A 27,158-nucleotide genomic window follows, 5' to 3' on the forward strand; every position below is an offset into this window, starting at 1 on the left:
ACCTGGTATTATTATTATTAACATGTATTTATATAGCGCCAACATATTGCGTAGCACTGTATTACTGTATTACTGGTTAACTGAAAACAGTTCAGTGTGCAGCAGTCTGCCACTCAAACACATATTGGATACACATCAATATTTAAAGAGTTTAAGAAAAATATGAATCTTTTAGAAGTTATAGGGGGGGGGAGAGTCCTTCAAATAACGCTAGAAAAAAATGTGCTGTGATGATGCTGATGTCTAGTGGGCTGGGTCTTATCCAAATCCTGGTAGAAAAACAAAAAATCTGTGGGTTGGGTTCCCAGTGTGTGCTGTGATGTGAGAGCAGCAAGTAAATGCAGCCCATGTACAGGATTCCCAGCCTCCTGCTCCCTGCCTCCAACAGAAGCAGCCTTTTTGCATGTCGCAGTCCAATTCCAGTGTGTTCCTGCTGAACGAGGTAAGCTAGGCTTTTTAATGCTGTTTTAGGGCTAATCACCAATGCCCGGAGCACAGGATGAAAATTATTGTGATGTATAGGTTAGTTTCAACTAAAATGAGACTTATTTTAAACATAGGCTCTATGTCAAAACCTTGAGTAAATGGAGTGACACAGGAATACTAACATGATCGAATAGAAAGGGCATTTGCACTTGTTTACTAACATTCCAAGTAATTTCCTCAAACTTGCTACACTCCTATTATATTTACATAGCACATTAGTAGTACAGACAAGTGGAACAAACATTGCAATGTATACAAAATAAATAAATACTGTCACAAAGATAAAGTGCCGAGTGTTGGGGTATGAATTGTATTACATTCTGTGAAACCAATCCCTGTACTTCAATTTGTTTTTAGTTTTTTTTGCCAAACAGTTTTCTTACATTAAATATAGTAAATTTATTTTACGGAGAATTTTCCCCATAGACGGAGTTCATTTAACATGACCAAAAAAGACCAAACTAAATTTATCAAAAAATGTTGGTTTTTTTCACCAAATAGGTCAATTTTTGATGTAATAGATTCAGTATGATCAAATTTAAATTGTAACATCGCAATTTGCTTCAAAGTTTTTCCAAAAATTTTTTTGAAGTTGAAGTCCACCAATTGACTTCAAATGGGTTCTACTTGTTAGAGGTCATTTTAGAAGAGTAAATTAATGAACTAAGAAAGGAAAAGAATGATGAGAATGCCTAATCAAAGAATGGGAACAGGAGCCCAGGGTTCCTAACCTGTGCAATAACACGTGTATCTGTATTACAATAAAATTGTATATATGATACATGTTATGTAGAATATCGATCTGGGGAAAGAAACCATATTCCTTTATGGCTTTATTGGGGTGGAAGAGTTCTCTATGTAGAGTGAAGGGCCTTAAGGAAATGATCATTGGGTTGAAAGCAGTGAAGTGCTGTTAAATATTCCATGTGGTGAATTTCCTGAAATGCAGCTTTAAATTACATCAGGGTTGGTGGCTGCAACTATTTCTAGTTGTGGGCTATTAAGCATTTAGCCGCAGTCAGTATCAGGTTAAGCAATCTCTGGGCATGGTTCTTAAGCTTTGGGAACGGAACTCCCAGGAGGAATATCAGTGAGTCTAAATGTAAATAATTTATTATTTTTTAATGAATAACTAGTATTCCCTTCCCAGACCCCAACCAACTTGCTCTTATATGTTTGTGATGGAAGGAACAGGAAACACTTGTGAAGAGGAAAAATTAACACATACTCCGAATGATCCATCTGTTCATTGACGTGGGTATGTGTATAGTCTAAAGGTGGCCATAGACACAAAGATCCGCTTGTTTGGTGACATCGCCAAACAAGCAGATCTTTCCCCGATATGCCATTAACGAGCATGGCTATATTGGGTGTAATCTGAATTACGATGCGCAATGGGCTCCAGCGGGATCGGTCGGGTCAAAATAAAACCTGACCAAACGACCGATCTCCGCCGGACGAAAGATGTCGGCACTCTCCACACACGATTCGAAAATCGTACGAATCCTCGATTCGTACGATAGGATCTGTGCGTCTATGGCCATCTTAGGAATGAGAATCTATTATTAACTCGACTTGGTCTGCAGGTGTTAAGAGCTCAAGAGAAGTAAGGCAGGGGGCTGTAGCTCGATCAGCCCTTCCTATTGAAATACAAGTACAAATGGGTAAATATGCCACAGATTTGAATGTGTGGCTTGTACACTAGAGTAAATGTGACAAAGTAGCTTCCAGATCTCCATACATAGATCTTTGGGTTTTCTTTTTTTTTTTTTTTTACTTCAGTGGAAAGTGAGTGGAAGAAAACAACAGGATATTAGTAATTGTAATGGTTTTTATCATGAGAGCTCTGCCATTTTAAGCAGATGCTTCAATGAAAAATGATTGCAGATGAAGAGACCCATGGCAATTGCCCCTTTTGCTACTTTTAACAAAATGGCCTCTAACAAGTTGAATGATCATAAAAAAAAAATGATCATCAGAATTGCCATTGGTGCTATGCAGACGGGTGAGGAAGAGACTGTTAGATGCAAGTGCATACCCTTGTAAACTTATTGAGCTGGATTTATTGAGCTGCATGTGGAATTGGACTGGACTGGACTGCTTTTTGCTCTAACGTGATTAAAATTTAACTATGAAGCTTTCTTGTGAAAACCAACAAAGACTATAATCAACAGTAACTGGCTGAACAGTGGCCTTCAGATCTAGGAAGACATATTTTATTTTTCTGTTTCCGTAGTGATTAAGACCAGCTGGATTGTTTGATCCCCCAGGTAAGAGCACAGTACATATGAAAGACAGAAGACAGATTATACAGATAACATTTGTATGCTATGGCATCCTCTGAGAAAATTGTGTTTGCAGCTATAGAAGTCACTATCTTCAAGCCAATAATCTGAAAGCAGTCCTTAAAAGTCACTCTTTATCTAATAAAATAACAAACACTCTTTATCTCATAAATTATTTTCTATAAAGCTGGCCATAGACGCAAAGATCCGATCGTACGAATCAACGTACGATCGGACTTTCCCATCTCCCGACCCTCCACTAACCATTCAGATCAAAGTCTTTACCATTCCGATCAAATAAGAACAGATCACCCAATGTTCTGCCCCTGACAGCAATCGTACGATACTTATGTCTGACAACACTAGTGACAGTCTCCCTCTGAAAATCGTACGATCGGCAATACACGCAGAGATATTATCGGCAGGCGACAGAAATTTTCTAACCTGTCCGATCGACCAAACGACCGATCTCCGACGGACGAAAAATGTCGGGACTCTCCACACACGGTCCGAAAATCGTACGAATCCACGATTCGTACGATCGGATCTTTGCGTCTATGGCCAGCTTAAGACATGTCACAGAAGCTTGAGATCTGGCCCGGCCTGGCAATTTGGCAAATGCAAGAGGGTATGTTGTAAAATGCCACGGACAGTCACTATTTATTGGGCTGGTGGAGAGCTGTTTGTCCCTCTGTGTACTTGAAATACCAGGGGCTACTTTGAACCCCAGTCCAGGCCTGCAAATGATAGATGGAATATCCTAATGACACTGATGTTCCTACCTTAAAATGGGCTTACAGATGGTGCAGGCACAATGTCAGCAAATTCTAACTAATTTACAGTTAGTTCCAATTTAGGGGCAGATTTACCAAAGTGTGAGGTTAGAGCTCACCACAGAAAACACATCAACTACAAAAAGAGATAGTGCATCCAACCTATATAAGCACTATTCAAGTCAATGCAATTTCAAAAAATAGAATATGAGTGAGGAGTACATACTCACAGTTCACCCCAGTGCAAGGGTGCATGTACATAGGAACAAAATCAAGAGTGTGAGTTCCTCCAAAAAGTGATCAGCCTGATCACTTTTTGGAGGAACTCACACCCTTGGTTTTGTTCCTACAGAAAACAAATCCCCACTTTCTTTTAATTCCTATGGGATTTTTAGAAGCATATTTATCAATGGGTGAAAGTTAAAGTTCACTGTTTGATAAATAAAAATCACATAGTAATGAATAGAAAGTGGGAAGTTTTTGTGTAGTAAGATCTAATGTCATACTTTGATAAATCTGCCCCTAATTTATAGTCCAACATAGTGAATGTAAGTTTAGGAGCTGGTTTTAAACTGTAGGCTTTGGATCTAACTAGAAACAGAGGACACTTCTAAGCAAACTTCCCATGCCCTCAGTAAACAGTGCCTCAGGTTGTCCTTGTCAGAAGCTAGAAGTGACCAATTGCAAAACTGCCCGGGATTCTATCCAGTAGTGTATCGTGTACTCTTGTGATGGTGGCACTGGTGCCATGTAGCCCACTCTGTAAGAAATTCTCAAGTCTTGCCTTCTGCTTGGTGCCTCTAACCTGATGTATGGGAGCATTTTGCCTTACCTCTTCCCTAATCACAAAGGCTAGTGGGTAAGCCTTTAGCCTAGTTATTTGTTCTTTTTTTATTTGTACTTTTTGTGATTTTACTGAGCTATAAATTACTCTAAAAATGAGGCAGCACAAACATAGAACATGGGTAATAATGGTTATTTATAAAACCATGGGTTGGATTATATTAAAATAATGCCAGACAGTGTCGGACTGGGACACCATGGGCCCACCCAAAAACCTTAGACCAGGGGCCCACTCTCAGTACTATTATTCTTCCTCTCCTCATTCAACCTCTATTCTCCTAGTCCCTTTTCTTGACATACCATAATCTATTATTCCATTTTAGAGTCTTTGTTCTCATACAAATAGGGAATAGCCATGAAATAGGCCAAATGTCTAGAAGCAGAAGGGCCCACTGACACCTGGGCCCACCGGGAGTTTTCCTGGTATCCTGGTGGGCCAGTCCGACACTGATGCCATACAATGAAGTCAACTGAGCCTTCGAGTAGACTGGGGGCTATAAAAACCCTTTGGTGGGTGCCATCTGGCTCATAGGGCTTCAGTTTTTCAGCTCTGCTATTGATAAAACTCATTTAAAATACTGAGAAACATCGTTAATATATCTCTTTGTAAAAGTTTCCATTTATCCAGGTCATGCTATACAGTATCTAGTAATGATAAGCTGTAGAAGCCGCTCAGATGAATAGGAAATTGTTTACAAAATTACTCGGCAAGTCCAGTTGCTTATCACTTCTGGATATTTTGGAAGGTAGTATGTTTAATTACCACCATTTCTAGATTAGGTTGTGCTACATTAATTTCATTGGTGCATTTCTTCAGGGTTGTCAGCAACAGTATTTTATTCAGTAATGTGTAAGAATTATGTAACTTCCATGCAGGTTGTGTGTAATGCATGTGTCTCATATTCCTGCGCATGCCATTTGGTCCCCCAATAGACACCTGAGTACATATTAGCTTAATACTGCATGCAACAGTATGCTGCATGCCAGTTTTTCTTGAGCTGATATGGGCCTTGGATGCAAAGTTATGAAATTACATTTCGGTGCATTAAAGCCTTCTTAAAACATATTTACATATATGACACATATTAGTGTCACCAAGACATTCTGCGCAAGGGACTTCACATTTTAATAGACATGACCTCTTGTTCTACAGCCTTGCAAAGGTCCAAGCATAAGAGGGTGAGAGCACTGTAAATATACATCTTCTGCATCTTCTGAGTTCACCTATTATGTCTATCTCTGTTTCTTAGACCAGTACTTTCATAATGTTCTGTTTCAGGTTTCTAGGGAACACCTAGACTGGAATGAGGTCCACCAAGTCCAGCCAGAGTAGGAAACACTCTGATAATTCGTTAAGAACATCACCTGCCAGTTGGGGCCCACAGAAAGGGTCGAACTGATCAGCAAAACTTACGTGTTTGGTACAAACTGCCATATAGCAACTGCCAGTGGCATAAATAGATATTACTGGACCTCATAGCAAATAATTTTTCAGGCTGCCAAAATGTCTAGAGATTGACCTGTTTTACCATTTTTTATTGAAATTGTATATGAATTTATGAATTAGTGCCTCATGGGACCATTATGCCTCCTGGGCCCCCTGCAGCTGCAGTATTTGTTTCCTCTGTAGTTACACCACTGGCAGCTGCCATGTATTACATTTGTCATGTTTCATGTTTTTAAGTTATTCTATTGCCCTAACAAAAATCTGCCTTTTTGATACATTCTTCAACAGTTTGGTATGTAATATTTTAGGGGTAACCGCAGGGGCAATTTGGGCATAGCTAGGAATCTAATTTATGTATGTTATGTAGAAACACAGTGCATGGTGCAAAGAGCAGTTTTTGGCAATATATTATTATGTTTTATATGTACGGTAATCAATTTTTTGTCCCACTGAAATTCTAGAATGCCACTGCAAAACTGCAACCACTGCATCTTCGTGCAGTGCACCAATATAGATACCTTAGTAAATTCTTCTATATTTGTTTTGCAAATGGCATGTACATTTTGAGAAATGGAATTTCAAATTGAGGAAAGCTGCCCAAAGACACAATGTTGCAATGGTGTAGTTAAGGGAAGAAGAGGAGGGAATTGTAAGAGATCATTCAGTAGCAATTATGGGTGCAAATACACATACATTTGTACAAATACAAATTTTAAATACAAATTGTTTGCAAAGAAATTAAATGTTCTCCCTTTTTATGTACTGTATATGAACTCAAGGACAAATAAACTTTTATTATTAAGAATTATTAGGATAAAAAAATGGAAGGCAGTGTATAACTTACAAAAAAAGCAGATTCTAGAAATTCAAATGTATATCTTTTCCCATTCAATATGCTGAATATAATTGATCAAGGCTTCCATCACAACTCATATTTGCTTCTGATGTATATCTATCAGTGAACTTGAACTAATAGCCCTGCCATTAAAGGTCATTGGAATTATTGCTCATTGTAAGTGGCATTACAGGACAGGGAATGGTGAGCTATGTGCCATGGGCTGTTCCTTGAAAAAAAAAATCCATTTGTGAATTTCAAAGATTGCCCCCCCCCTCATTATATTGCCGTAAGCCATTAATACAATTATTTGGCACTTAAATGTCTGTAAATCCATTGTTTCAGCCAGGCTTAGGCACTGAGAGGTGGAAATGAAATGAGAGAAACAGAAGGAGGAGTAAGAGAGGCAGGGAAGGGGAGAAATTGTGTGTTTTGTGTGTGTTTGATGGAGAGAAAAGCTATGAGCACAGCGAAGCAGATAAACAGAGAATGCAAAGTCTGCCTTGCCTATAAAAAAGATTCTAAGAGTGCGGCTTTGGGCTATTTTTGCCCCTTCTATGTCTTTCTCTGACTCCAGTGCAACATTTCTTCTGAATGAGGTAAACATTTGCCTTTCTTCACTGCCTTAAAGGGAAGGTTAGTGTTGTTGTATTGAGGGCTATTTTATCTAAAGAACAGAGCACCTTTTTGGAGATGTGCAATGAGCCATGTTGTGCTTAGTGCTTTTATTATAAAACCTCTTGCTTTTTACTGAAATGCAGAAGAATGAGGGAAAGATGAAGCAATAGGTCTGGGGATAATAAAGACACAGGGGAAGGTATGGGAAGCAAGACTGACCACAAACAGAAAGAGAAATGGGAAAGGACATGTATAATTATTGTGAGGGTGGAAAAGCAGGAGAATAGGAATACTACTAGATTGTTTTATATGGGATTATGAGCAACAACGATGTTAACGTAACCGTACTTTATTGTATTAAAAGGTTACCATATGAAACCAAATATAAAGGTTAAAAACAAATAGCATTTAGGAACCATATGATTAGGAAAAGGAAACATTGAAGAGCAGAGAGTGAGTATTGCCAGGTAGAATGATCTTTTCTTATATTGAAATGCACGAATAGAACAAAACTGACAGGCGATCACTGACAGCCACTGACAAGCAACAAATGAACCTGATTTAGCCGGGGAGGGAGGCTACGAGGGAGGAAAAAGGATCAGGCATGACAGGTTCTGGCTCAGCTGTACTGCAAGAGATGGCTCCTAATCTGCTCATCCCTGATTTTAATTGACTGTTAACTAAATCATCATTGCCTTCTTTCCCAAACTGCCCATAATCCAACACTGTAATGATATCAGCTGTTACACTTGCCTCCATTATCCTACATATATGCCATAGTGTTGTTTTCTCTGTGACTAATAACATTGATTTGCACAACTACATATTCTATAATCAGTCGGGCCTAACTGACCCAAGAATCCTTGGCATTTTTATATTAGAAAAAAAAGTACCAGTATGACCAGAACCAGTAAAGTGGATATTCACTTAAAATGAACTTCTAGCACTGAAATGCTGTTCTTAGTCAATATCATCATAATTTTTTACAGTGCCAGAAAATGCTCAGTTGGTCTTTAATATTTCTTTGCAATCTTTTAATTATTTCACTTTTTGTTCTGCAGCTGTGCTGCTTAATGCTGAGCTTGTTGTCTGTTTGCTGAGTAAGACTGGGCTTATAATATATCTGCTTATTTGGCAAGGTCATAGAATAAGTGGATCTGTATCTGATTTGACCACAAACGCACTGGTCAGTTGCAGGATGATCCAATCATTTATCGAGGCCAACGGTCAGATCATAATTAGACCTATGCTGTCCTCACAGTGGTTTTAATGGCAGCCTGGACCCAGTGCCACTTCTGCCTTGAGTGAAAGCCATGCCTCATATGGCCCTTTACTCGGATAACTTTTAAGAGCCAAAAATTTAATTTTTTATGATTTATTATACCCCGATCCTGGAAATAGCTTGAATCCAGAAATACACCATCTAAAGGGCAGAGGTCCCTTGAACCATTTGAAGATATTGTTCAAAATTTATTTTAGAAGGCTTTGCCCAAAAAAACTTTTTTTCACCGAAAACTCGATTCATTTGAGTTTTTGGGTTTCGCAACTCCAACTTGTTGAATTGAGTTTTTTCCATTCAAGTTTTTTCTTAAAGGAACAGTTTAGTATAGAAATAAAAACTGGGTAAATAGATAGGCTGTAATTAAAAATGTTGCTAACATAGTAAGTTAGGCAAAAACGTAATGTATAAAGGCTGGAGTGACTGGATGCCTAACATAATAGCCAGAACACTACTTCCTGCTTTGCAACTTGGTTTCCACTAGTTTCCAGGCATCAATGGTATGTTATGTTAGACATCCAGTCACTCCAGCCTTTATAGATTCAATTTTTAAAAGTTAGAAACTTTATTTATTTTGCACAGCCTATCTATTTAGCCAGTTTTTTACTTTTAAACTGAACTGTTCCTTTGAATAGGAAAACAAGAGAGTTGTGAGTTCATTCGAGGTATAAAAAAACGCTAACATTTGACCTTTGGTAAATAACCCCCCAAATCTTTAATTCTCTGGTGTGGCTGAGGAGATTTTTTCCCCCCAAAAAAATTCTTTCCACTTTATAAATCCTTGCTGTTGTGGGTCAACAGTAATGATTTTCCTCTCTACCTCCCAAAATATCCAAATAACTGTTTTGATTTTCCCTTCTATTGCTTGCTCTCCCTTCCATTCTAAAATATTGGGATTGATATTGCCATATAAGGCTCCCCAGGACACCTGTCCCTATACATCTAGTGGATTCTGGGATTCACCATTGCAACTCAACAACGCATTATGGCTTTTTTTTTTTTTTCAGGATCTGCAAAATTATTTTGTTAACCATTGTGGTGCCTTCATGGATTCCTAATCATTATCTATCTCCAAAGAAGTGGAACAATTACAGGGGGTGGCGTTTGCCCCTTCCGAAAGCAACTTTTCTGTGGGTTGATGGGAGGAGTTCTATGTTTGGAGAAATAAACACCTTCTACAACCCTATCTTATGGTTTAGCTGCTAGACTAGAATTACTGTTTATGTAGAATAGATTATCACCTTAGACATATGATTACGGTATAATTTATAATTTATATTATAATCTGTATGTTCACTGTATAAATCTGTTTATTATACAGCACTGTGAATTATATATATCTATATGTCTTATTGTAGTAGCTGTGGCACTGTTCCACAGAAACTACTGCAATTTTTAGGTGTAAGACCTCACACAAATGTTAGATAACTGGTCTTTTGCCTTCTGATCAAGCATCGCATAGGGCCCACTCTACTAAACTCTACTAAAATGACATTACCCCTAAAGCTGCCCATACATAGCAAGGTCTGGTTGCTTGGCAACCTTGACAAATGAGAGATTCTCGACTTGACACTGCTACTCATGCTCTGGGCCAAATTGGACTGATCCAATCTGCACTGCATGACTCCTGAACCAATGTAGCAAGCGTCAGCTGATTAACATTTCTGAGAGAGAACTGACTTCTGCAACATTTCAAAAGGCAGAACCAGGAATAAGTGTAGAAACATTATTAACAGATACTAAAGGCATGGGATCTTTTGTAAAAAATCGATCTCTCTGTAATTTGGCCTACCTTAAGACTACTAAAAATTCATTAAAGCATTACATAAAGCCAATAACCTTGTTTTTCCTCCAATATGTAATATTTATATCTTAGTTGTGATTAGGTACAAAGCACTGTTTTATTATTACAGAGAAGAAGGAAATTGTTATTTTAAAAATGTATAATTATTTTATTAAAATGGAGTCTAAGGGAGATGTCACGCCCGTAATTGGGAGCTTTCTAGATAATGGGTTACCTGATAACAGTTACCATTCCTGTACTTTTAATTGCAAAATGGCACACTTAACTGTGTATAGGTTGGAAATAATAACCCCCTCCATAGTAAATGAAGCTGTACAATACTTGTACAGCATTTGTTTGTTTTTGATATTTGATCTGCTTCTGTTAATTGTCTCAAATTTAAAGGTGAACAACCCCTTTAATATTTCTATACAGCCTTTTACAATTACCTTGTTTTGTACTCTTGCACAATCATTATTACACACATACTGAAGCAAATGCATATATATTAATGAGCTAGAGAGAATGCAGAGACGTGCAACTGAACTGGTAAAAAAAATGCAGATTTAAACTATATGGAAAGACTATCAAGGTTGGGGTTGTTTTCTCTAAAGAAAGGCACCTCCAAGACTATCTACAATGTGATTAAGATCAACAATTCGTTTTGTATATTTATTGGTATATATAGTTTATATACAGCATGTGATAGTATAGATAGGTCTTTATATGTGTGTGTGTGTGTGTGTGTGTGTATATATATATATATATATAATCCAAATATCTTACCAGCAAAATAGGTCAATTGGCCCAGGTGCTACCCATATATGCTGTATATAGAAAATAAAAATAAATTGGGTGCACGCCAGGTACTTTTTTTCAAAAGTTTAAAAAGTTTTTAAAACTTTTGAGAAAAAGTACCTGGTGTGTGTGTGTGTGTATATATATATATATATATATATATATATATATATATATACCAATAGTTTCCAGACCAGCACTCCCTTTAGTGAAATGTACTGAATATGTAATTTTTATTGTTGCATAGTATCAATTCCAACATTTCGGTCCCTTTTTCAAGGGTCGAAGTGAATTCGAGGGTAAAGTAAAAAAATGAGAAATTCAAAGTAATTGTTTGGATACTTCGACCATCGAATAGGATACTACGACTTCAAATTCGAATTCGTGTCGAAGTAAAATCGTTCGAATATTCATCCATTCGATAATCAAAGTACTGTCTCTTTAAAAATAAACTTCGATTTCAATACTTCACCAAATTAAACCTGCCAAAGTGCTATGTTAGCCTATGGGGACCTTCAAGAGCATTTTTCTACGTTTTTGGAAGTCGAAGTAAAATCATTCGATCGATCGCCGATATCCTTCGAATCGAATGATTTTTACTTCGACAGGATACCCAAATTTGCTGAAAAAAACTTTGACTTCGATATTCGAAGTCGAAGTATTTCAATTCGATGGTCGAATTTCTAAGTATTTTTAACTTCGAAATTCGACCCTTGATAAATCTGCCCCTGACAGTCTAGAAATCACAAATACAGTACATGGATAACTTCTGGTGCATTAGTCAAGAGCTTGAACACTTATTCACAATAACACATATATCCATTGGGGGGGGGGTCCAATTCCCAGCATTCAGGCATAAATAAATGCATATTTGTATTCTGTTGCCTTATTCTCTTCCATACAAACTTGTGCTCTGCCCATAAAGAAGACATATATGAGATATATTCATTATATACATTAGGAATATCCAACCTGCATCCCTCCAGCTGATGTTGGACTCCAACAGATACCATCAGAGGATACTGGGAGCTGCAATAACCCAAAAGCTGGAGGGCTGCAGTTTAAACAGCCCTGATTTATCAGTGCCCTATTCAAACAAGGGCCAAATTCTTTCTTCATATCCCCCTTTCTAATACCATCCCTATTGATAATTTGCGCAAACATGTTTCATTTATGCAGTTGGAATATTAGCTGCATTTTTCAGTGCAGGAAATTTTGGTTGAACGTTATAAATAAATAGCAACAATGTAACAAACACAGCAATGTTGCAATGTACATAAATACATATTTGGCCAGCAGATGGTGCCACACACCATGAAATCTGCCTTTCAAACTGCATTTTTTGTTATAATTCTAGTAATGAACAAAATATAACCTACAATTGTCTTTTTTTTTAACAGTTGTATTTATTGAATTTTGCAGTTATAAAGCAAGACAAAACAAAACATAAAAAAGCAACATGGGTTACAGCATTCACATTGTTCAAAGATCATAAAAGGAACAATATACTCAAGACAACTGACTTTCTTATTAGTATTTTATACCAAGATTGTTTTAAGGCAAATATGAGCAAAGGGGGAAGGGAAGGGTGATTTGGACCCTATCATTCTCTAGATCATACGAAAAGTTAACTTAAAGGTGAACAAACCCTTTAAGCAATTTGAGAAAAAAAAAAACTTGCCAAAAAAAAAGCGAATGCAAATATACTAGAGAATATTCTTCGAAAACTCAGACAGTCGGTATTTATGAAAGATAAAATCTGCGAAGTCACCAGAAAAAAGTCAACAAGTAAAAACTGGAGAGGTTCCATAGAAGTCAATGGGAATAGTCACTAACAACTTTATTTATTTGAATGGAACAATGTGATTCCTGCTGGCACGCAACTTTTTTTCTGAGAAAAAATGCTGCTGGAATATTCTTTTGTGTTTTTTTCTTAAATAAGATAGCGTTCTTTGGTGAGTTTTGTTGTATTTTGACGGCTCTCGCATTTTTTTTCTCGACCTAGAAATTAGTCATAGGTTCTTAATCTGTAAATCAAAACCCAATATGTATATTATCAATGGTGTAACTGACAGATACAGTCCAGTCATTTGCACATTAAGTGGAAGGTGAACCTTGATTTCTTCAGGGATCTGCTTGGTGTTTTCCTCGTCATCCACAGTTTCCTCAAGTTTTTGCCTATATCTAAATTCAAAGACATAATTTCCTGCTTTGCTTCTTTATTGTCCATCTATCACAGTCTTAAAAAAATACACAGACTGGAAGGTTCATATATTTATTCTTGGATGTATGTCAGAACTTTTAAAGATTGCTACCAGGTCCAGGCCCGGACTGGCAATCTGTGGGTTCTGGAAAATGCCAGAGGGGCTGCTATAAGGTGCCATAGAAAGTCAGTATTAAGTGGGCTGGTGGGAGCTGTTTGGGCCTCTGTGTGGGCTTATTGGGCCTCTGTGTACCTGAAATGCCAGGGCCTATTTTAATTCTCAGTCTGGACCTGACCAGGTCCTTCTCCTGGTTCTTCCAAGTGTCAGTCTGCTGGGTATTCCTTGGCCAGGGTTGGACTAGGCTGACGGGACACTGAGAAAAAACCCAGTAGGCCCTGGCACGGGGGTGGAGGTTGGGGAGGAGGGCCTTTGGTGTTGCACCCCTGCTGGCCTCCAATGCCCCAGTATGACTCTGTTCTTGGTTGCTGAATGCTTTGTAATTAATGCTTGGTCCAAGGAGGCAAAAGCTTATTATGATCATCAACTCTAGTTAGCTGTCATTTATCTTCTTATAATTGTTGTCTTTTTCTTATGTACATTTGTTGAATTGGTTTTTATCTCAGGTCTTATACTTTCCTTATAAGGTGCTGAGTGTAATGGGTCAAAGGGTTGTTGATGCTTCTAAATCATAGTTACCAAGCCTTGTAAATCTTAGTTGTACAAGCCTGATAAGCATAGTGGTAGTTTGCAGCCTTGACTAAAGCCTGCCATACATGAACCAATATACGAAGCTTCATACAATTGTTAATACATGCTCAGTGCCCCCCCATCCTGACTGATATGTATGTACTATTCATATCCATGTCAGCAGGTTAATGGCACATCAGCAGTGTGATATAAATAAAGGTTAGTAACAGGGAGAATCATTTATTTACTGTAACTGGTCTGTAGGTGTTATGAGCTGTAAAAGAATTAGGCATTCAGTGATCTAGGACTAGGACACCCCTTTACCAAACATGAAAGATGTATACATAATTTCCAGAAGGCTAAAGAAAAACTCACCCCACACAATTTTTTAACATATAACCCACCGGCTGTACAGGTCCCCCTGCCCCCTCCGCAGCAACATCAAACTGACTCTCTTTCCTCATACTCAGTGAACAAATGGAGAAGTCTGTAGCATTGATGGTTGTGGTGTGCCTATACATGGTGGCTGCCAAACCAGCTATACAATTCCTCATTCACCCACCAGATACAAGGGGGGGTCAGTTTTTGGGATGTGTCTTGATGTAGTTTGGAATGGACCAATGCAGGGGGGTTAATGGTTTAAAAGAGATAAAGGGTTTATCTCTTTCGCACATTAATTAAAGTTGCCAGGCTTTATATGTAATGAGCATCTCTCTCTCTGCTTTTTTTACCCACTGATGTCTTTGCATGACCCTTGTTTACTTTTGGAGTCTTTACAGTACCCTCATTTTATACTGAGAGCATTGTCTTTTGATGCAGTCTGACACAATTCCTGCTGTATATGGCACAGGTTCTAAATATACCAGTAAAAGTTCATGTTGTAAAGTTCCAGCACTATGTATTAGCTTATCTTGTGTAACCTATGGCATGTTATGGGCAATAGCTAAACCCCATGCTTATAAAATGATTCTCATGGGTTTTAAAAGTATATATACAAAAAGATATTCAGCATATAATATAGCAACTGATGTTTAGACATATCTCTTGAAAATATTATGTTTTTAGTAACTTTATCTGAGGTTTCTTTTATCATAAGATATTTGCTTTTATCCTGGAGATAACTGCTTATGTTAGTGGTGACTTCATAATCTGTAAATACTATATTTTGTCAAAGGAGAAATAAAGCCTAAAATAAATATGGTTAGAAATGTTGTATTTTACATACTGAACTAACTGTACCAGCCGTGAGGTTTAGCAGCCCTATTACAAAAATGATTCATGCCTTTGTAAGGAGGTGAACAAAATGTGTGCAGAATGATAAGTGTAATGTGGGTACATGGCCACTAGATGGCAGGCAGCAAGTGTAACAAAAGTACACGTGTAATTATTTCCCCTGCCACTAGTGGGAGTTGGTTTCTTCCTAGGGGTATAAAAGGGAGCCACACCCAGGGTTAAGTGTCTTGTGATGGGAAAGAACTGTCAAGAAAGAAGGTCCAGATAGAGAGGCCCGGTAAGAACAAAAGACAGACAGTAGTGACAGGCTAAGGTAGTAAGATTTTAGTTGAGCAGGCACTAGGTGTGTGAGACAGGAAATTTAGTAAGGGCCGATCAATGCCCCAACGAGGAGGTTAGAGGGGGATAGTGCCCCCGTGGATACCCCTTTAGTTAGGGATTCTAGAAGTTAGAATAGTAGAAGAGAGGGTATGAGGGCCTTGGGCCAGAAAGCTGCCAGCAAAGAAGCCCAACTGGAATAGCAAAGGGGTGCTGACGGGGTACCGGATTGCTGAAGTGGGTGAGCCTGTGAGAGTGGCAAAGGGGTGCTGTGCAAGCACCGGATTGTCGAAGCAGGTAGGCTGGAGCTGTTTGTGAATGCCCTTCTCCAGTATTCCGTGTGGATCCCTTTGGGTAGAAGGAAACCTGTTATGTAAGTGGGCCTATACTGTGACAGAGTGGAATGCCTGATTGTATGTAAATTTGCCTGGCTGTGAGAAATTGGAAGAAATAAAAGTTGTAATGATTGCACCAAGAAAACTCTGGATTGTGTTTGTGAGGGGATAGACAGTTGGTAATCCTCCTTACACAATTAAATGTTGTCCCAATAGCGTCCCATTTTGGCCCCAATTAGACCATATTTTGAGAGTTAGTTATTGCACATGCTCATTGTGCATCTCATTAGAAACTAAGCTTCTCAAAGTGCTCTGGTACACATGTAAGTGCTGTGATACACGGAGCACAAACCCATTCCTTAGATCAGGGGTCCCCAACCTTTTTTACCCGTGAGCCACATTCAAATGTAAAAAAGTTGGGGAGCAACACAAGCATGAAAAAATCCCTTGGGATGAAAAATAAGGGCTGTGATTGGTTATTTCGGTAGCTCCTATGTGGACTGGCAGCCTACAGGAGACTCTACTTGGCACCATACTTAGTTTTTATGCAATTAAAACTTGCTTTCAAGCCTGGAATTCAAAAATAAGTACCTGTTTTAGGACACTGAGAGCAACATGCAAGGGGTTGGGGAGCAACATGTTACTCGCGAGCTACTGGTTGGGGATCACTGCCTTAGATTGAGGGGCCTTTCCAATGAAATACAGAAATAAGTTACCTAAAATGTAACAAAGTGCCCCTATAAGAATAGTCCTGTTAATCTATTATTGGCCAGAGCAATATTAGACTAAAGTGGTGCAAACCAATAGAATCACCATATCTCACTTAATCTTGTAGCTAGAATGACTGATAGGTTGGACTGGTTCAGTGGGTCTGCCAGGCAATCCCCGCCAATCCAGGCCCAATGCCTGGCAGTAACTTTTAGAGTTCCACCCCCACATCCGTTGCAAGGAGGTAAAATGTACGCAGTGTGCATGATGGAACAATTCATGGTTGGATGGTGGAGGCTGTTGGTGGTGGAACAATTTATGGTTAGATGGGGAAAGCTGTTGGGGGTTGAACAGTTCACAACTGGTGTGGGGGGCCGTGTGGGGGGCCCTGTGGTGGCAGCTGCAGTGGTCCCCAGACACCCCAGTCTGATACTGACTGTTGGAAACAGTAGCTAGATGGGGGATGGGATGGATGGAGGAGGCTGTTGATGGTGGAACAATTCATGGTTGGATGGGGGAGGCTGTTAGCGGTGGAACAATGAGTGGTTGGTGGTGGAACAGTTCACAACTGGTGTGGGGGCCCTATGGTGGCAGCCGCAGTGGTCTCCAGACACCCCAATCTGATACTGACTGTTGAAAACTACAACTAGATGGGGAATATCCATTTAAAGCCCTTATGTTGGATTAAAACCTGTAAGATCGGATGCTTACCTGTGGCACAGTGAGTACAATCTGATAACAAATCACAGGGCTATGCTATGAGTCCCTCGTGGTGGAACGCATGAAAGCTCCATAGCAGAGAAACGCATGAGCAAACGCTTGTGTGTAAGATCCCTGGGGAGCTGCACTAGTTGCACTGGTATAAGCATATGTACAGAGGGATAAGGAAGAGCAGAGCTAATGTGCTAACAGCTCCAGCAGCATTTGTGGGCAGGTGCTTCTCTCCCGCCTTCATCAGCCTCCCAGCTGTGAAGCCTCAATCCCCAGGGAAGAGATGCTCAGCCAATCAGAGGAGGCATTCATGTATGTGGGTGGGAGCTATTGTTCCCCTGCCTGATTGTTAGGCTGAGAGAAACCTCCTGGTTTCCTTATTTCAGCATCCAGGGTGGGACCAGATCCAGGCAACACTGTGAGCTCCTGCTTCTCTGCCCTCCCTCTGTATCAGCACCTGGGTTGGATAGGAGGGATAATACATCACCATTGGATCTAATTGCACCTTTGCCTTTCCTTCTCCCCACACACTGGAATCCTTATGTACGACGACCTGTATCTCCATGGATTTGAAGACTCAGAAGTGGTAAGTGAGGGAGTTCCAGAGGAAGACTCTTCCATGCTGTACCAATGCGAGTGCATAACAAGCCTCTCTCTAGTCTTTCCATAACTGCTGCTGCTCGGTGGCACTTTTTAGCAGTTTGAGAGACTGATGAGAGAACCCGAGTGCCCCAGACAGGCAATGTATATTTTATCATCACTTTTATGGCCCTAACAATCAAACAGAAGTGTTGTTACCCACCATCATAAACATCCTGGTTTATCCAATTAGTATCATCATTCCAGATGAATGACATGCATGGCTTTTTAAAGTATTCGTTTTATTTCAGTGCCACCACTGAACATTCAGTTCTTTGTATAACGTTATGTTGCCCTACATACAAATATATGTAAATATGTCTGCACATACAGTACTGAAAATATTCTGCACTGTCCCTTTAAATGCGGCATTGTATGTATAAGAAATAGGAGCCGGCACCCTGTTCATATCTGGCAGGTACAGATGTTGGAGGAGGGAGAACAGCCAGATTGTGCATATGTTGTGTGACTACGAATACGTTTTCTGTGCTAATTAGCTGCTGTTCTGCGGCTGAGCAGTGCTGAAGTATTACTTTCTCATGGTGCTAATGATAATGTGCTGTTTACGCCAGCAATAACTTGTTTTGTTTATGCAGCCCTGCTATCATTGCCACCTCACCCCTTAAAATCTGACAAATGGAATCAATGTGCTAAATGGTTCATTAGCCCTTAATTTAGATGATTCCTGCTGCCTGCACTAGGTTTCAGTACAGCCTTCACTCCAATAGTTAACTATTTATCTTCTTGATTTCATATGTGTCCTATTGTGGCTACTTTCTGCTCCAGTCGTTGCATTACAACTATAAGAGTTATAGTTCAACACTATCAGGAGCATTTCAGGTTCCCCTGTCCCCTGTGTATTGACAATGGAGAAGTACTATCCCCTATGGGGCCCTCTGTCTCAGTATGTAGTGTTTATAAAAAGCACAGCAAAATGGCTCACAATCTTAATACATTGACAATAGCAATGATTTAACAAAAGCAATAAAATGTTTATTGCTGTTTATTTGCTGGAATCAGACCTGTATTTATAGCCGCTGATGAAATCAAGCAATTAACAGGGAGCTAACATGCCCCACATGTCTGGATGTGTCAATGAAAATGATGATGAGGTCAAGCAGAGGCATGTAATGGGGTCAGGGCAGGGTGCTCTGTCTTTTTAAGATCTGGGGTAAGTAAGTGCATCTTATGTGAGAGTTCCTAATGCGACTCAGTAGCAGAACTGATCACACAGCAGAGGAATGGTTACACCCTATGATTATGGAAGTGCAAGTGACTTTGCTTCTACTGGCACTGGCAGATGAAGTTGGCTGTAATTCTGTACCACTGTCATTAGCTCTATTTATTTGCATCTGGTTTCTTGGCTGCACTTGCACAGGGTAATGGCTCATCCAGTAGGTTTGCTGTGCAGTGGACATGTCTGCATTGGCCTTGTGTCCTAGGCTGAATCAGTATATCTATCTATCTATCTATCTATCTATCTATCTATCTATCTATCTATCTATCTATCTATCTATCTATATCTATGCGTGTGTATAACATAGTAACATAGTGAGTAAGGTTGAAAAAAGACACACATGTCCATCAAGTTCAACCTTTTATTTTTTAATCTGCCTAACTGCCAGTTGATCCAGAGGAAGGCAAAAAAAACCTCTCCAATCTGCCTCAGAGGGGGAAAAATTCCTTCCTGATTCCAAAATGGCAATCGGACTAGTCCCTGGATCAACTTGAACTATGAGCTATCTTTCATAACCCTGTATTCCCTCACTTGCTAAAAAGCAATCCAACCCCCTTCTTAAAGATATCTAATGTATCAGCCTGTACAACTGAGAGAATTCCACATCTTCACAGCTCTCACTGTAAAAAAACCCTTCCAAATATTTAGGCGGAACCTCTTTTCTTCTAATTGAAATGGGTGACCTCGTGTCAGCTGGAAAGACCTACTGGTAAATAAAGCATTAGAGAGATTATTATATGATCCCCTTATATATTTATACATAGTTATCATATCGCCCCTTAAGCGCCTCTTCTCCAGCATGAACATCCCCAATTTGGCCAGTCTTTACTCATAGCTAAGATTTTCAATACCTTTCACCAGCTTAGTTGCCCTTCTCTGTACCCTCTCTAATACAATAATGTCCTGTTTGAGTGATGGAGACCAAAACTGTACGGCATATTCTAGATGGGGTCTTACCAGTGCTCTATAAAGTGGAAGATTGACCCCCTCTTCCCTTGACTCTATGTCCCTTTTAATACAGCTCAAGACCTTATTTGCCCTTGATGCTGCCGACTGGCATTGCTTGCTACAGCCAAGTTTATCATCTACAAGGACTCCAAGACCCTTTTCCATAATGGATTTGCCTAGTGCAGTCCCATTAAGGGTATAAGTTGCTTGGATATTTTTACATCCCAGATGCATTACTTTACATTTATCAACATTGAATCTCATTTGCCACTTAGCTGCCCAGATTGCCAGTTTGTCAAAATCATGTTGCAAGGATGCCACATCCTGGATGGAATTAATTGGGCAGGATAATTTTGTGTGATCTGCAAACACTGATACATTACTTACATTACCCTCCCCTAAGTCATTAATGAACAAGTTAAATAAAAGTGAACCCAATACTGAGCCCGAGGGACCCCACTAAAAACCTTACTCCAAGTAGAGAATGTACCATTAATTACCACCCTCTGTACCCGATCCTGTAGCCAGTTTCCTATCCATGTGCAAACGACTTCATTAAGCCCAACAGACATTAGTTTAGAAAGCAGTCGTTTGTGGGGCACAGTATCAAACGCTTTGGCAAAATCCAAATAGATCACATCTACTGCCCCCCCCACTGTCCAGCATCTTACTTACCTCATCATAAAAAGCAATCAAATTTGCCTGACATGACCTATCCTTCATAAAGCCATGCTGATTGCTGCTCATAATGCCATTCACTAGGACAAAATACAGTATAAAAATCCAGATCAAATAAGTGCACACCAGGAAATTTTTTTTATAAAAATCTACTTTTATTTACTTCCCCATTTGTGCACAGTTTGTACTTCCCCATTCGTGTCCAGACTGTACATCCCAATTCAAGTGCAGATTGTACTCTTTCCCTTTCATGCACAGGCTGTACTTCCCCATTCGTGCGCCGGCTGTACTTCCCAATTTATGCGCCGGCTGTATGCTTCCTGATGTGGCCCTTACACAGTGGGAGCTATATAGTTGAGGAGGAGGTAGAGGGGCCTGTGAAGGAGGGTTAACAAAAAAAAGTGGTGAGGGGTTTTTATTCTGCCTTAGATGCTCTCTACCCTTCTTGGGAGTGCAATGGGGGCAATTTTCTACTTATTTAAAAAGGTTGAAACTTCATGTGGATTTTTTGCCTGCACCTTGTCCCCATTATTTTCCTACTAGAGGATGTACTAGGGTTACATGTTCATCTTGTAGCTATTGTGTAATTAAGTAGGTTACATTGCTTGCTGAGGCCTCACTGCACTAACTACAGATTGTAGTGCGCACTGAGCTCACAGGAAGCAACACAATCTATTTTTAGCCTGCTTGTGTGCCGGGGACCCCGGCTCAGCTCAGCTCAGGTTTGTGCAAATGAATCCAGTTTAGTGCATCTGCGTTTCAGTTGTCTAAGCAGAAACAACAAGTGAAGGAAAATGTCCAAGGCTTTGCAAATTAATCTTGAGAAATTGTGTCTGTTCAATTGATTTACCTGCAACACAATAGCAACCAATAAGACAGCAACACCATGCAATTATGACAGATAAAACTGCAAGTGTGAACAGCCCCATAGATTTTAACTCTTCGTGTTGAACCTGGAGACTACTAAAGTGTTCTTCATCCATCCATTTAGTAATCCAGTTGCAGAACTACTGGGGGCTTGGGGTTGGAGGTGGTGGCCCAGGTACAAGTTCACAGATGCAGAGATACAATATGAGGAGTAGGAATGTACCCACTGTGCTACAGTGTTTAAGAAGTGAGTTGCCTGCCCCCTGACCAGGGGTAGAGCTAAAGAGGAAGCAGACCCTGCACTTGGGGGGTGGGGCAGGAGTGTAGAGGGAGTGTAAGGTCCAAATTAATGAGCAATTTTACTATATCTTGGTAGAATGTATCAATTTACCAATGGTCCCAAATTGAATTTTCTGTGGGGCCCAGTAACATTTAGTTACGCGGCTACGCCACTGCTCAGTGTGTAATTATGCTCGCAGCAGAGCTTGCTGGAAATCACGGAAAGAACGCATAGTCCTGTATAACTCATTATGCATTGCTATGAATGGCATTGGAGAGCTTTTACTCTCTGGCAGGTGAATTGGGAGGGTGTTCCAGTGAGTGCTGATATGGACAGATCTGGGGAAATTAAAATTTTGATACATTTACCCCTTAGGGAGGAACTCCACAATGCATCTGGTGCCGATACGTCGCCATGCGACGTAACACATTTATCTGACTGTCGGATGAAAGCGCATGTCGGATAAATGTAGTTCTTACATGTGATTCTCCTTCACTTCCTGTTTCTTCACAACATCCAACATCGTGGAGTTCCTCCCTTACTATTTGAATATATATTGTTTTTTTTTTTAAATATGTATGTCTATATCCTTTTGAAATCTGCTTTGAATCAGTGAAATAGGCCCCTAATTGTAAAACATTCAGTGAATCACAAACACATCTACACCCCATTTTACCAGTTTAGCCACTACTACACTGTTTTAGCAAAGTCACTAAATTTTCAAAAAAAAAACAAATGGGCATTATAGCAGTGCCTGTTCTGCTGTATTCTTTGTGGTTAAAATAAGTCCAGGCCCAGATTTGTGGCAAGGCCACATAGGCCCGGGCCTAGGGCGGCAAAAAATAGGGGCGGCATGCCGCACAGCCGCATTATGGGGACGTGTGCGTCCCCATTCAATTACACCAGCTGCGCCGGCGTTTTTTTGCCGGCGCGCTGGGAAGGGGAAGTGTAGGCGGGCGCTAGGACCAAACGGCCGCCTGGTCGGACCGCGCGGCCTAGGGGCTGAATAACTCGCAACAAATGCAAAAAGTTGATGCAAGAAACTGTAAGGTGCATAAACAATGAGTTGCTCCTTGTGCTACAGTAAGTTTAGGGATTGTCCACTCCTTAAATGCCACCCACAATACATTTTCTTGAGGAATGGGGGCATGAGAGGCAAGTTTGGATTACCCCATTGGGGCTTCACCTCTGTGTATCATGTCTTTTAAACACAAGTGTCCTATGTTTGCTCTTTGTGATTCACATCAATGTAGTTAACAGTCTCTACACATGTAAACTCTTCATATTCTTCTTCTTTAAAAGTACAACTAAAACTCTTACTAAAGGAGACAGTAGCTATACTGGCATGATGTTTACAGAGATTTGTAAGGTGGGGGACACTTGGTCATCCTCTAGTACAGGGATCCCCAACCTTTCAAACCCGTGAGCAACATTCAGAAGTAAAAGGAGTTGGGGAGCAACACTAGCATAAAAAATGTTCTTGGGGTGCCATATAAATGCTGTGATTGGTTATTTGGTAGCTCCTATGTGGATTGTCAACCTAGATCTGAACCTGAGCTCTGTTTGGCAGTACACCTGGTTTTTATGCAACCAAAACTTGCCTCCAAGCCTGGAATTCAAGGCTATCGGGAGCAACATCAAAGGGGTTGGAGAGCAACATGTTGCTAACGAGTTACTGGTTGGGGATCACTGCTCTAGTAGAAGCCACTCAAAAACACTTGCACCCCATCACTGTTGCAACATTATACATTATAACAAGTTCTCTCCATTACATCCCCAAAGGTGTATGGGAGTTATATGCATCATTACCAGATCCCGGATAACAGCAGCTAATAAACAATCCTTTATACTCTTTATACATTTCTTCTTCTTCCCTCACTTGCAAACAACCTCTCCCAGTCCCGGGGGGTTGTAGCCCATGGGCACCCACTAAGTTGTTCCTCTCCTTCATTAGAAAATGAATAAAAGTGAGGGAATTAATTGGTGGGACATACCATCAGCTGAGTTGTGGCACAGAGAGAACACATGGACATACGGGGAGGGGGTGAATCGGAATGTTCATGAAGTAAGGAAAGAAGAGTTATGAGGGGTGGGACATTCGAAACAGAGAGACAAAGGTTAAAACGCAGGTAAAAAAGAAAAAGGGAATTAAAATAAGACAAGGGAATCACGTGTTGATGAGAGGTAATGGTGCGTGTTTTTTTCACAAGTGTGATAATTATTCACATTTATTATTTCTTGTTTCAAGATTCCTAGCAAAAAAACACCTAAGAAAATAGTTCTCAAATCGTACCAGTTCCCCATAGACTTCTACATATCTTCTGAAGTTCTTGAGGCAGTCCTATGACTGCACTTCTGCTGCTTTGCTCATGGTTCGTTCTCCCATCTCTGAGTTATTTAGGCAATAAAACACACAAAAAGTAAAAAATTGCAAGAAATGTTGAATCCTTCTTTTTATTGTGTAATCTATGTGGAAAAATATGCCTGTATTTTTTAGTCTTGTTTCCTTGCTCTTTCGACGAAATGTAGAACTATTATTATCTATAATTTATATAGCACCAACGCATAAAACATATGATACATTATTGCTTGCCTCAGCAAAACTTACAATCTAACGTCCCTATCACATTCACACATACCAGAGCTCATTTTCTCAGGAGTCAACTAACTTGCCTTTAAGCTTTTGGCATGTGGGTGGAAACCTTCATAGACATGAGAAGAACATACAGTCCTTGCAGTGCCAAAACAGGAATTGAACTCAGGACCCCAATGCTGCAAATTTAGAAGACATACCCACTGAGCCGTGGTGCTGCTCATATATCTTATGGCTTCCGCATATAATATCCATACAGGATCAGGCTGGGCTGGTGGTAGGGAGGGGGACATAGAGGGGTTTGTGATTGAGGCGGGGGCCCTGATGTTGGGTCCAGACCCCCCAGTCCAACACTGTATCCAAATGTATAGTGCATGCATACAACACACAGACTGGAAGCAAGAGGGAGGGGATGTACTCTCTACAATAGTAAGCTTGGCTGGTGCATTTTTCAGTCCAACGATGCCTTTGCACATTACTGCAATTTTATTTCTTTGCATGTCTGTTAAAGGGGAACTATTGTGAAAATGAACATTAAGAGGGTTATTTACTAAAATCCCGATTTATCTCATTGTTTAAATTAAAAAAAAACCATGACCAAACACATAAAAAAAGCTTGATTTAATCAGTTTGGGTTAAAACTCAATAAAAGCAAGTTAAAACCCAGACCATACGAGTTTTGTTTCCCGAATCACTTGATTTTTTTCATGGCTTCTTCCTGAAAAGTGTATAATCTTTTTGGAATTTTGCCCGAAAAGTCCGTAATGGTCAGATTTATGGGTTATTTCCAGACCACAGAAACTTCAAAATAACATAGGGACCTGTGCCATTGACTTATACACAACCTCGGCAGGTCTGAGATGGTGGATTTTCAGATTCTGGCTTTTTGCTGCATCAAGACTTTAATAAATCTCAAAAAATTTGAGTTTAAAAAAAAAAAAAATGAAAAATTGGAGTTTTGCCGCAAAATGCCTGACTGGAGCTTAGTAAATAAACCCCTAAATGCAAGCTCCATCTTATGAATATAAAAATCTTTCCAAATATAATCAATTTTTAATTTTGTCCCTTTCTACATTAGTCAAGTTTCACTTCACTACCCCCCTACATACATCTGTCTTTCTTCATTCTCTCCTCTTGCAGAAGTCAGGGTCAGATTTTCATTGACACATACTGTAGGTCTAATTCAGCTTTTAATGGGGGGGGGGGGGGAATTTCCTAGTTGATGTATTAAAGGGATACTGTCATGGGAAAAACATTTTTTTTCAAAATGAATCAGTTAATAGTGCTGCTCCAGCAGAATTTTGCGCTGAAATCCATTTCTCAAAAGAGCAAACAGATTTTTTTATATTCAATTTTGAAATCTGACATGGGGCTAGACATTTTGTCAATTTCCCAGCTGCCCCAAGTCATGTGACTTGTGCTCTGATAAACTTCAGTCACTCTTTACTGCTGTACTGCAAGTTGGAGTGATATCACCCCCCTCCCTTTTCCCCCCCCAGCAGCAAAACAAAAGAACAATGGGAAGGTAACCAAATAGAAGCTCCTTAACACAAGATAACAGCTGCCTGGTAGATCTAAGAACAGCACTTAATAGTAAAAACACATGTCCCACTGAGACACATTCAGTTACATTGAGAAGGAAAAACAGCAGCCTGCCAGAAAGCATTTCTCTCCTATAAAGCAGGCACAAGTCACATGACCAGGGGCAGCTGGGAAATTGACAAAATGTCTAGCCCCATGTCAGATTTCAAAATTGAATATAAAAAAATGTGTTTACTCTTTTGAGAAATGGATTTCAGTGCAGAATTCTGCTGGAGCAGCACTATTAACTGATGCGTTTTGAAAAAAACATGTTTTCTGATGACAGGATCCCTTTAAACTCACTCAAGTAGCCAACTTGAAAAAACTAAATTGTAGCAAAATAACTGACTGGCACAAATCCTGTTAACAAGAAAACTAAATTACGGGAAGCCCCCCCCCCATGGACTCCATTTTAATAAAAATTATTTAAATTTTAAAATATATTTCTCTTTTTCTCTGTAATGATAAAACAGTACCTTATGCTTGTTTCCAGATAAGATATAATTAATCCTTATTGAAGGCAAAACAATCCTATTTGGTTTAAAGCATGTTTTAATTATTTTTTTAGTAGTTCTAACGTATGTAAATCCAAAATATAGAAAGACCCCTTAATTACTGGAATTAATTACCGGAATACCCTAAGTCATGAGCATTCTGGATAACAGGTTCCATACTAATATCATAAACAGAGATGCAGCTTATATGACAATAGTAATTTTCATCATATTTCCCCTTTAAACACACAGCAGCTAAGGCATTGTGGAAATCACAGTATCAAAAAACCCCAATATGCATTCATTTCAAAATCTTCTATATTTTATTACAGTTCTGACCATTTCTGAAATAATCTAGTTATTCTTCAGTATTCTACTCCGAGCTATCTTCTACATGCAGGAGTCAGCATTTCATTGACAGTTAGGGCAAATACATTGGTGTATTCTCCCATTGCCTAGAAAATGTATTAGAATTGTCTCAAAATGACCAACACAAAG

General features: G+C 39.6%; 1 protein-coding gene across 2 annotated transcripts in view; it reads left to right on the forward strand.

Moving 5' to 3' along the window:
* Window positions 1-275: 275 nt before the first annotated feature.
* Window positions 276-27,158, forward strand: part of cacnb3.L (calcium channel, voltage-dependent, beta 3 subunit L homeolog) — a 71,470-nt gene continuing 44,587 nt past the window's right edge. Inside the window, exon 1 of one of the 2 annotated variants that reach the window (XM_041580824.1) lies at window positions 276-442. In XM_041580824.1, the coding sequence (XP_041436758.1) occupies window positions 404-442 (39 nt within the window). In that variant the 5' untranslated portion in view covers window positions 276-403. 2 annotated transcript variants of the gene reach the window in all.

Source organism: Xenopus laevis, chromosome 2L (genome assembly GCF_017654675.1).
Source record: "Xenopus laevis strain J_2021 chromosome 2L, Xenopus_laevis_v10.1, whole genome shotgun sequence".
Lineage (NCBI taxonomy): Eukaryota > Metazoa > Chordata > Amphibia > Anura > Pipidae > Xenopus > Xenopus laevis.